At 50.4% G+C, this 11,899-nt stretch overlaps 2 protein-coding genes across 2 annotated transcripts in view; one reads left to right on the top strand and one right to left on the bottom strand.

Annotated features, from left to right (window-relative positions):
* Nucleotides 1–549: 549 nt before the first annotated feature.
* ATG10 (autophagy related 10) overlaps nt 550–11,899 on the bottom strand; it is a 73,061-nt gene continuing 61,711 nt past the window's right edge. The window contains exons 8-9 of the transcript XR_005954274.1: nt 2,893–3,125; nt 550–624 (exon numbers count right to left, since the gene is read on the bottom strand). The gene's annotated coding sequence lies outside the window, so the exon portion shown is untranslated. The remainder of the gene's footprint in view (nt 625–2,892; nt 3,126–11,899) is intronic.
* On the top strand, nt 7,555–9,918 carry RPS23 (ribosomal protein S23). Its single transcript, XM_041426653.1, has 4 exons — nt 7,555–7,636; nt 7,888–8,047; nt 9,124–9,244; nt 9,719–9,918. The coding sequence occupies exons 1-4, from the start codon at nt 7,633–7,635 to the stop codon at nt 9,863–9,865; spliced, it is 432 nt and encodes a 143-aa protein (XP_041282587.1). The 5' UTR covers nt 7,555–7,632; the 3' UTR covers nt 9,866–9,918.

The raw sequence follows: 11,899 nt of genomic DNA, 5'->3' as shown, positions 1-11,899 counted from the left end.
CTCCATCCCTGGCTCCATCCCCAGATCCATCCCCGGCTCTGTCCCCGGCTCCATCCCCACTCCGTCCCCGCTCCATCCCTGGCTCCATCCCCGGCCCCATCCCCGCTACATCCCCGCTACATCTCCCCTCCGTCCCCAGCTCCATCCCCTGGCTCATCCCGGCTCCATCTTCACTCCATCCCCAGCTCCATCCCCGGCTCCATCCCTGCCTCCATCCTCAGCTCCATCCCTGCTCCATCCCGGCTCCATCCCTGCCTCCATCCCTGCCTCCATCCCCGGCTCCATCTCCGCTCCATCCCCGCCCCATCCCCGGCTCCATCCCCTGCCTCATCTCGGCTCCATCCTTGGCTCCATCCCTGCTCCATCCCCACTCCATCCCCAATCCATCCCCGCTCCATCTCCAATCCATCCCCAATCCATCCCCGCTCCATCCCTGGTTCAATCCATGGCTCCATCCCCCCTCCTTCCTTGACCCATCCCCGCTCCATCCCCTTCCTATCCCAGACCCATCCCCGCTCCAGCCCCACCAGCACTGCCCTCCATGTGCTCCCCGCACCTCCCCGGGATCTCCCAAAGCAATGATCACTCGGTCTGGGGAAATTGTACCCGGGTGAGAGCTGCCTGCTACGGGGGAAAAGGAACAGGATCAGATGGGCTCTAAAATCACACTGAGGTTCACTTCTCATCTGTACTAAACCTAACCTGAAAGGGATGTGAGGGTGATGTGTATGAGCAGCTCTGGAATTTCTCCTTCTGTTCACAGAAATAATGGTGTGTATTCTGAAGTCTTACAATATTTTATGTCATTTACATATTATTGAGATGAGATAGATATATGTGTGTTAAATATCTCAACTTAACTGATGTGAAAGTAAGACACTGCAAGCTTTGGAGCCAAATATTTGGAAGCAGTTTCCTTTCTTCAGCACTAATTCAGTTTGTGTGTGTCCAACTTTCTGGACCAATTGTTTTGTTGGTTTGAATTCTAAAACTGCTGAGGGACTTAGATTGGGAGGGATCTTAAAGCCCATCCAGTGCCCAGTGTCCCATGGCAGGGACACCTTCCCCTGTGCCAGGCTGCTCCAGCCCCAGTGTCCAGCCTGGCCTTGGGCACTGCCAGGGATCCAGGGGCAGCCCCAGCTGCTCTGGGAATTCCATCCCAGCCCCTGCCCACCCTGCCAGGGAACAATTCCCCATTCCCAAGCTCCCAGCCAGCCCTGCCCTCTGGCAGTGGGAAGCTCTAGGCCATTTCACAGCCGTGCAATGCCCACAGAATCACAGTTTGCTGTTTCAGATCAAGACAGCAGAGCCCCCACACATGACTGTGACTGCAGAGGGTTGGCTCTGGGTCACCCTCAAGAGATTTGTGGGTCAGACACACTGGTACCCCTAAGAATCACAGAGTCATGGAATGGCTTGGGCTGGAGGGGACCTTAGGGACCTTAGAGGTCACCTAGCTCCAAAACCCTTGAATATCAGGCAGGACACAGCCATGCACCAACCTGCAGGCATCAGACACCCAGTGCTGCCCTGCTACCTGCTGATGGCACCACCAGAGAAGCTTCACTTGGCTGACTGGGAGCTCCTGCCTGTGGCACTGCAGATATTAGGGAATGATTGGGGCTTTAGCATTGTAATCATTAAAAAGGATTTGCCATCTTAATTCATTTCTCCTTCTGGGATGCAGAGGGTATCTGCTCATCTGAGAAATCCCCCAACAGCTTGTCCTCAGTTGAGCGGCTTCTATCCAATTTAAGGAGGAGTAAAGATGCTTATGTGACAATCCCAGATTGAAAAATTAGATGAGGGAATGTAGGATTAAGCAAAAACCACTCGAGGATAACCCCTAAATTTTCTGAGAAGCACCAGCAATGCATGATGAGCAATTACACCACAACGGACACAGGGCTCAGTTAAAAAATTTAAGCAGCCCAGGGAAGGGGGGGCAGAAGTATCACACACTTTTCTAAACACTGTGAGGTCACTAATGTCACTGCCCAATGCCTCAGCACTGCTGGCTCCTAAAAAAATGGAGGAAAAGGCACAGAGAGGCTTTCTGGTGGTGCCTTGAGATCTGATCCATATTTCCCAAGCAGTCCTCATCCACTTGGGAGTCAAAGCTGAGAAATAAAAACTCTGAAATACAAACCAGTAGGGGACAAAAGAAGAAAAAAAATGTGTCCTTTGAGGGCAGAGAAAGTGAAAGAAAGTAGCATAAACAATACCTGGCAGGCCACAGGTAAAGTCAGCACAGGCTGAACCCCAGAGGATGCTCTGTGACAACTGGATGCACCTTCAGCTGCATTCCCACCTCCTGTGTTTCCATTTATTAATTTATCAATACCTGCTGTCTTGGATCACCATTCCACCTCAGAAAAAATACTGCAGATTTTCTCAGAAAAAAATGGGGGGTCACAGACAACCCAGAAAACACTTAACACCAAACTGCCAGCATAGGTTAAACCAGAATAAATCAGTGAAAATATCCTGACTCTCTTGCTGTATATTAATGCTAGGGGTACTGATAATAAATCATTATTCAGCAATCAACTGGAATGTTGGTGAAGCAAAGAGCAAAAGTCTTTCCTCGCCCCACGACTCTTGCTGATAGTAACAACAAATAAACATTTTTTTTAATGCTGCTTTTTTTATGAGGTTCAAGCATAAAAAAATACACTCGGTGTGAAAATATCCTGACTCTCTTGCTGTATATTAATGCTAGGGGTACTGATAATAAATCATTATTCAGCAATCAACTGGAATGTTGGTGAAGCAAAGAGCAAGAGTAAAAGTCTTTCCTCGCCCCATGACTCGCTGATAGTAACAACAAATAAACATTTCTTTAATGCTGCTTTTTTATGAGGTTCAAGCATAAGAAAATACACTTGGGACCTGAAAAGAAATGAGATCCTCATTCTGATGAAGAATGATGACAAAATCAGCATCTCTGGGGTTTGTAAGAAATTCTGAATGGAGCCTTGCATGCAGCAGTCCTGACGAGGGTGTGGTTAGGGGAGCTCTTGCCATTCCTTTTTTGAATTGCTGTTGCACTTTTGTCTGGTTTATGTTGAAATCAACCAGAAAAAGCTTCATCCTTGAAATTTTTCTGGCCACAAATTAATCACCTGTAGGGCAAAGTCAGTGGGAAGTCAGCAGAATCCCAGGATCACAGAGGGTGGAAAATCCCTCCCAGCCCATGGAGTCCCAGCTGTGCCCAGTTCCCCACCTTGTCCCCAGCCCAGGGCTCTGGGTGCCACCTCCAGGTGACACCTCCAGGGATGGGCACTCCAGACCCCCCTGGGCAGTGCCAAGGCAGTCCCTGAGCCCCCTTTCCATGGGGAAATTCCTGCTGTGCCCACCCTGAGCCTGCCCTGGCCCAGCCTGAGGCCGTTCCCTCTTGTCCTGCTGTTTGCAGCCTGCAGTTTTTATTGTACTTTAAACAATGTTGGGGGTTTTTTTGTTTTGGTTTGGTTTTGGTTTTGGGTTTTTTTTTTCATTTTGTTTTTTGGGGTTTTTTTTAATCTACCTCACAGGAAATGTAATTACATTCAGTTCCAGCCAGTGCAAAGGCCCACAGCTCTGTCAGGGCTGTGAAGCAGTCAGAGAGTGACAGGTTAGAGGTGGCAGCCTGGCCACCCCCTGTCACACAGAGTGCCCAGAAGGACACTCTTGGAGACCCTGGGATGACAGCTGTGCTGCAGGAATTGTGCACAGGCTGGGTTTGCACGGCACAAAGATGGATAATTTGTCGCTGTAGCTGCGTCTCCTCGGGCACACACAGCACAAATCATTTCCAGCTGTTTGCAGTTACCTCCCAGTGCCATTTCAGGTCACCACAAAGCCTCCTAAATTATAAAGAGTGAGGTGTCAGCCACTTCTCAGGTATCAGCACTGAAGGCATCACCTTTTAAATCTAATATATCATTGCTGCTCTGATTCACTGATAATGCAACTTAAGCAAGGACTGAAAACTGGCCTTAAAATACACAAAAGTCTTGTCTCAGTTCCAACACCAACCACCCTCTGGGAACCTAACCAGCCCAAAGAGCATCCTTCTGGGATAGCATGCAAAAATTCATCCTTTTGCAACTCTTTTCTGCTTCCCTGGCGGGGTGGGCAGGCCAGCTGGGGCTGCCCCTGGATCCCTGGCAGTGCCAGGTTGGACACTGGGGCTGGGAGCAGCCTGGAAGGTGTGGAGCAGGATGGGATTTAGGGTTCCATCCAACCCAAAACAGCCTGGGATTCCGGGACTACCTTTTTGGGTCCCACATCCCCACAGGATCCTACCCCTGAGAAATCCCCATGCAGACTCCAGCCCTTCCTTCACCTTCAGGGAAGGGTCAGAGGGGGGAAATTACCCCAAAAAAAACCCCACAAAAATCCCAGTGTGTGCCACAACCCAGCTGCCCCTGGCTGTGCAGCACCACGGGACGCCGGGCCTGAGAGATCAGATTATAGCGGGAGTTCCAGGATAAGTGGTGGGATTTTGGGTGGATTTGTCTGCCTGGCCACCCGAGACATTTAATTTTAGAAGCGCTTATCTGGCAGCACTCTCCAAAGCTGCCCTCAGCGCCCCGAGGGCTGTGCCCAGGAGGGCAGGTCTGCAGGAAGGAAGGAGTCTCAGGCTCTCTGCAGGGCACAGAGACACAGAATGGTTTGGGTTGGACACCAGTGGTCATCTTCCTCCAACCCCCTGTCCCTGCAGGGACACCCCTGAGGCCAGCTCTGCTTGCACACCTCGCACTCATTAGCCTTAATATTGAATTTATTCTTATTTGTTGTCTCAAATCAGGCACGTGTTTTTAACTATTATTTATTTCACTTATTGAACTGTTCTTGTCTGAACCAATTTTTGGTACAATTCCCTTCCTGGAGAGGGAGAGGAATGAGGGAGAGGCTGTGTGGTGTTTAGCTGCAATCTGGGGTTAAAAAATGACATATCGGATTTAAAAAAAAAAAAAAAACAGCAGTAATTTTGAAGAATGTGGAGAAACAAAGACAATCTGTCTCAACAGAAGTGCCCCAAAGTTCTGGTGTAGTTTAAAAAGAAAGAGCAAACCCCACAGTAGCTCCATGGCAAACCATCTCCTTCCCAGATCTTGACTTTTTAATGAATTTTTGTCCAATAAATACCAGTTTGTCGTGGTGTATTTATGTCATATTCACCAATTGTCTTCCTATTCAGCTTTTGACTATTCCTAGTAGTCCTACCTTTGTAAACCAAAGCATTTTCACAAAGACAAAATGGTTTTGAAATTACAAAACTACAACTGCATTCCAACATTGGAACTGCATTTTCAAGAGCTTTCTTTTATAACAGTAATGATTTCTCCCCAAAGTGTTGATGGTTTTCTTTGGGATTGCTTGGGGTTTCCTTTGCAGGGGGAGGTTGGATTTTTATAGTATTTAATTTTTTTTTAATGATTGTATAAAGATTGAATGTAAAACCAGCCCTATGCAAACACACAAAATATCTATTTCCCACTTAAGCCACGAGCACAGGCTGTGTTAAAAATGATGTGTTTATATCTAATTGCTGCCTCTTCAGAGACATTCCCAAAAGGGAAGGGAACATTCACGATTTGGATGGATGCAGCTTGGCAGCTTTGGACTGAAGCAGCTTTCAGAAATTAGGAATACAAGCTTGTTTCTGTTACAGGACTTCACCCTGTGCAAATCTGCTTGGGGCAGAGCAGAAATTGAAGTCACAATGTCTCTGGATCCCTGGCAGTGCCCAGGGCCAGGCTGGACACTGGGGCTGGGAGCAGCCTGGGATGGTGGAAAGTGTCTGTGAAAAATGCCAATCACTTGTTTTTAAAATGTTAAAAGTTTATTCATAATAAAATGGTTATAAAAATAGTGTCCTGGTTTAGGGACTCTATAATTAGAGTAATAAAAATTTGAACAATTGACATTAGGACAATATGAGACAATAAAAACAAAGAGTTAGGAGAGTTAGGGACAGTCCAGGTACCTCTTTCTGTGCAAAATAAGCCCAAAAAAGGATCCCCATTAACGCTTAAAAACAACAGTCTGTTGCATATTCATACACCTCACACATGGTGCATAAATTCCATTCAAACACAGGATTCTGTCTGGTCAGTGTCAACTTCTTCCTCTGAATCCTGAGGCATCTTCAGGGCTGAGGAGGCAGGAAGAAGTTAGTTTATTCTGATAATGGAGCAATAAATTCTCTTAAAAAGATTTAGGTGTCCTGTGGCTGCTATCTCAAGTCCTTTCTTTAGAAAAAAATATCCTACATAGCATAGTTTCTATTTTAAAATTATGTTATAACCCAAAACTACATTTAACACACGACTTGAGAAAATTAATACAGCATAACTTTCTAACATAACATGTATAATATTCATTTTAACATTTGCCAAAAGCCAATCATAAAATACACATTTGTCACAGTGTCCCTGCCATGGCAGGGCTGGCACTGGATGGGATTTAGGGTCCCTCCCAACCCACACCACTCCATGATTCCATGAAAATCTGCAAGAATCATAGAGCCATAGAGGTTGGACAAGACCCATAAAATCAGTCAGCCCAACTATGTTCCAGCACAGCCAAGGCCACCCCACTCATGTCCCCAACCCTGCTTTTGATTCCCCCCAGGGATGGGACCCCACCTTGTCCTGGCTGGACAGCCCTTTCCAGGAGGGAATTTTCCCAGTATCCAACCTTAACCTTTCCTGCTGCAACTTTATGCCATTTCCGCTCATCCTGTTGCTTCCTCCCTGGGGGAAGAGCGGAATCCCAGCTCAGCACAGGCTCATTCCAGGCAGAAATCCTGGTTCAAGCCCCACCAGCCCACGGGGGCCCACCCCAGACCCTCCGCAGGACTCGAACCCGTGACCTCCGGGATTCCAACCCTTTATTCCAGGGCCGCCAAAAGGCCTCTGTGGAAACAAGGGCCCACACCAAAAAAAAACCCCAAAACCCACGGTTTTACCTGCCAGCAATAACAACCAGGTGATGTTTTATCGGCAGTTCTGCACACCAGTAGCAACCAGGAGCTCCTCGGAGCGGCTTGGGCAGCGGGTTTGGCGGCAAAGGTCAGCAGGCCTGACATCACCTCAGCCCGGGGCATCACCTCATCCCCGGCCAGGGGAGGGTGAAAAGAGCTGGGGCACACGTGTGCATGTGTATTAACAGCCGTGACGTTGATTAGTGTCTGTAGAAGGCTTTTTGGAAACGGGTTTTGGAATGAAAAAACACACTGGTATAACAAGCTGTATATGATCCACAAAAGCAAGCAGCTCGGTGTTGGTCACAGGAAGAGAGACACTCCACACTCCACACTGATGCGCTAATACATCAATGTCGGTTTTCCATGCCTAGCTCTGTTCCAAAATTTCTCTTCCCGATTTTCTGTGAGGGCACAACAAATCTGACACCCCCGGGACTCGAACCCGCGGCCACACGCGGGAGGGGGTCCTCACCGCACCGCCCTGCCGGGACTCGAACCTGCAGCCTCTCTGCTCGCCGGGCCGCCCCTCGCGGTGCCGGTCGGTATTTGGGTCAGGCGCGGCGCGGGCAGCCCGCGCGGGTCCTGCCGGGCGCGGCTATAGGCGGCGGGCGCGGGCTCTCCTCCCTCTTTTCTCGCTCGGCAGCCGCGCGGAGAAGATGGGTGAGCTCCGCACCGCGCCGCGACCGGGGCCGGGAACGGGACCGGGGCTGGGGCTGCGGGATCTCCGGCGCTGCCCGCCGCCCTCCGCAGGCGCAGCCCGCCCGCCCGCAACCGGCTGTGTGCGGTGCGGGCAGCGCTGCGGGCCGTGAGGCCGCGTCCGCCATTACCGGCCGCATGCCCGCCATGGCCTCACGCCGCCTTCCCCTCATGGCTCCCTCCCCTCCTCACGCCGCCTCCGTCTCGCCCTGCAGGGAAGTGCCGAGGCCTCCGCACCGCTCGGAAGCTGCGCAGCCACCGCCGGGACCAGAAGTGGCACGACAAGCAGTACAAGAAGGCGCACCTGGGCACGGCGCTGAAGGCCAACCCCTTCGGGGGCGCTTCCCACGCCAAGGGCATCGTCCTGGAGAAAGTGTGGGTGATCCTCCCGGCTGGAGTGGGCGTCCCAGAGCCCCTGGGATGCAGCTCTCCCGGAGGATGGGGAAAAAATAGGGATTCGGGGTGTTTTTTGCAAAAAAATGGCGGGGGGGGCGGAATAAAGATCTTGGGCCAGAATTATTAAAAAAAAAAGATGGGAGGGGCTGGCAAAACTTACGACAGAATGAGAAACGTGTGGGGTTTTATAAAAAATTAGAGAAAACCGGGATTTGTGGCAAGAGTTAGAAAAAACAAATTTCTTTTTCAAGTTAGGGAATTTTAGTTAAAAATCAGGAAAATAATTTTTTTTTTTTTTCATAGATGATGATCAGGATTTTTTGGCACAAGTGGAAAGGAAATAGTCTTTGAAAAAATAGGGATTCGGGGTGTTTTTTGCAAAAAAATGGCGGGGCGGGGAGGGGAATAAAGATCTTGGGCCAGAATTATTAAAAAAAAAAGATGGGAGGGGCTGGCAAAACTTACGACAGAATGAGAAACGTGTGGGGTTTTATAAAAAATTAGAGAAAACCGGGATTTGTGGCAAGAGGTAAAAAAAATAAATTTCTTTTCCAAGTTAGGGAATTTTAGTTAAAAATCAGGAAAATCATTTTTTTTTCTTTTTTTCATAGATGATGATCAGGATTTTTTGGCACAAGTGGAAAGGAAATAGTCTTTGTGTGTCATAGATCCTACCTACTTACTCCTTTTTTTTTTTTTTTCTCTAGTAATTTATAAATTTCGTTGGGATGCTGCAACAGCTCTGGTTTTGGGGCAGTGTTTCTGCGATTTCAGTTTGGGATGTCTCTTTAGCTTTTTTTTAGATTTTTACTGAATTTATCTGGAGATTATTTAAGTTCCTGTTTGGCTTAGGAAGTGGTGTTTTGTGGATTGAAGCATAAATCTAGATTAATACATATTAATTGAGTGCTAATTCAGTACTTCAAACAGCTCACAGGTGTTGAGATACAGAGACAATTAACACTGAACACAAGGTAAAAAAGTAGGTTTTGTGTTAATTACTGCCCCTCCTGGCCCACCACAGTGATTCCTTTGCTGGTTGGTTTCCTTTGCAGGGGAGTAGAAGCCAAGCAGCCCAACTCTGCCATCAGGAAATGTGTCAGGGTGCAGCTCATTAAGAACGGCAAAAAAATCACAGCTTTTGTCCCCAACGATGGCTGCCTGAACTTCATCGAGGTAATTGCCAAGCACCCTAAAATCCTGTGGGGAAAAAGGTGTGCTGATCAGATTTATTCCCTTAGCACTGATGGAATTGGGTTTCATGGGTTTTGGTCAGCACCCTCTGTGCTGGGGCAGGTGCAGCTCCCTCGGGGGGATGTTTGGGGCTGGCTCTGCTGTCCCTGCCCTGTCACGGATTCAGGGCTGGCTCTGCTGTCCCTGCCCTGTCACAGAGTCAGGGCTGGCTCTGCTGTCCCTGTCCTGTCATGGATTCAGGGCTGGCTCTGCTGTCCCTGTCCTGTCATGGATTCAGGGCTGGCTCTGCTGTCCCTGCCCTGTCACAGATTCAGGGCTGGCTCTGCTGTCCCTGTCCTGTCACAGATTCAGGGCTGGCTCTGCTGTCCCTGCCCTGTCACAGATTCAGGGCTGGCTCTGCTGTCCCTGCCCTGTCACGGATTCAGGGCTGCTCTCACTGTCCCTGTCCCGTCGCAGGAGAACGACGAGGTGCTGGTGGCCGGGTTCGGGCGCAAGGGCCACGCCGTGGGGGACATCCCGGGCGTGCGCTTCAAGGTGGTCAAGGTGGCCAACGTGTCCCTGCTGGCCCTCTACAAGGGCAAGAAGGAGAGACCCAGATCGTAAATCCTCTGAAGAAATCCTCTGACAAAAACACCATTAAAATCTTGTGTTTTAAAGGAGTTCTCTGCTTCTTTTTCAGGGATTTTTGCAGGAGATGGGGCGGTCACAAAAATCTTCCCATTATAAAATTACATTTCTCTCTAGATCTGGCCAACGAAGCCCAAACCCTAATTTTCCTTTAGAGCTACTAATCAGGAATCAAAACATTCCCTCAGGTCATCACAAACCGCATGAATTTTAATGCATAATTGTGAAAAAAGAGCCTTTCTCAACATGAAAAATCCTCACTGAAGTGCTGGGAATGGTGTTTGTGGCAGCACTGCCAGCCTCAGGTATGATCAGCACAGGCACAGAACTCCTGGGCCCTGAAGGGGGGATGGAACCATGGACCCAACCCAGAGTTTCACCTCTGTTTAATATAAATTAACTCTGCTTATTTTGGGGCAAGTCTGCCCAGTGTGAAAACACCTGCTGTGGTGCAGCAGCGATGTGCTCTGACTTGGCTGTCTGAATTTTCACCTGCTTAGCCAGATAAAAAATGCACAGTTCAGCAGTTTCTTAATGCAGTAAAACCTCAAAATATTTGGCTGAAGTCAGAGTGAACAATTCCCGTTACAACTGCAGGTGGTCTGCATGGTGAGGGAAAGGCTCTGATTCAAATAATTCACTTATTTATGTGAGAATTTAATTCATGTGAGAATTCAGCAAATTACACGGAAATGGAGAAGGAATGTAAGAATATGTGAGAATCTTCTCTGAGGTTTGGTCCCCTCTAGTCCAGCTCCTGAGGGACTCAGAAGGGAAGGGGAGTGTCCCCGTGGCGGTTCTGAATCCCCAAATTCCAGAGGAGCATCCAGCGGGCGCTGGAGCAGGCCCGCGGCCGGGCGCTGTCGTGAGGCCCTGTCGCCACCAGGTGTCGCGACAGGAGCGGGGAGGGGACAGCTGAAACGGAAATGCTCGAGCCACGAACTTGTGTGGGTGGTGACAAAGGAAACGAGGGAATTCGGGCAAAGCGGGACTCCAGAGGCACGGGAGCAGCCCCGGGCTGCATCCAGCACAGGCTGGGCAGAGGGAGCAGCCCTGGGGTGCTGTGCGGCTGGGCTGGGACCCCGAACCTGGCCTGGGCTGGGCTGGGACCCCAAACCTGGGCTGGGCTGGGCTGGGCTGAGACCCCAAACCTGGCCTGGGACCCCCAAACCTGGCCTGGGCCAGGACCCCAAACCTGGGCCAGGCCCAAAGCCTGTGCTGGGCCGGGCCCAGACCCCAAAGGCCTGTGCTGGGCCGGGCCCAGCGTGGGCAGCAGGGCTGGGGGGATTCTGCCCCTCTCCCCTCAGTCAGAGCCCACCTGCAGAGCTGCCCCAGCCCTGGGCCAGCCCAGGAAGGAGCTGGAGCTGCTGCAGCCAGGCCAGAGGAGGCTCCAGGATGGGCAGAGGATGGAGCAGGTCTGCTGGCAGGAAAGGCTGGCACAGCTGCCATGGCTCAGCTGGGCAGGAGAAGCTTTGGGCTGAGCTCAGGGTGGCCTCGCAGGGCCCGAAGGGGCTGCAGGAAAGATGGACACAGACAATTGCCAAGGCCTGCAGGGACAGCACACAGGGAATGGCTCCCACTGCCAGAGGGCAGCCATGGCTGGGAGCTTGGGAATGGGGAATTGTTCCCTGGCAGGGTGGGCAGGCCCTGGCACAGGGTGCCCAGAGCAGCTGGGGCTGCCCCTGGATCCCTGGCAGTGCCCAAGGCCAGGCTGGACACTGGGGCTGGAGCAGCCTGGGACAGTGGGAGGTGTCCCTGCCATGACTGGGGTGGCACTGGGTGGGCTCTGAGTCCTTTCCCACTCCAGCTATCCTGTGATTCTGTGGTTGTGCCAGTGCCCAGGAATAGCTTGTGTTACCTGGACACTGCAGGAAGAACTCAGAGAAAGATGAGCTGAGCAAAACATCATCAAATCACTACTAGAGGGGTTTAGAGCCTAAAAAAATATGTGTTATGGAACCCAACATCCTCCAAAACACAGGAAAATCCACAGCTGGCCACGTTTTCCAT

This window comes from Onychostruthus taczanowskii, unplaced genomic scaffold (genome assembly GCF_017590055.1).
Source record: "Onychostruthus taczanowskii isolate IOZ18803 unplaced genomic scaffold, ASM1759005v1 scaffold92, whole genome shotgun sequence".
Lineage (NCBI taxonomy): Eukaryota > Metazoa > Chordata > Aves > Passeriformes > Passeridae > Onychostruthus > Onychostruthus taczanowskii.
Note: the sequence above shows the minus strand (reverse complement) of the source record. Positions and strands in the feature narration are given on the sequence as shown.

Excerpts from the sequence above, each read along its gene's own strand:
- RPS23 (XM_041426653.1), top strand. Across the intron at positions 8,048-9,123 it reads GGCATCGTCCTGGAGAAAGT|GGGAGTAGAAGCCAAGCAGC; the intron begins GTGGGTGATCCT and ends TTTCCTTTGCAG. Across the intron at positions 9,245-9,718 it reads GCTGCCTGAACTTCATCGAG|GAGAACGACGAGGTGCTGGT; the intron begins GTAATTGCCAAG and ends GTCCCGTCGCAG.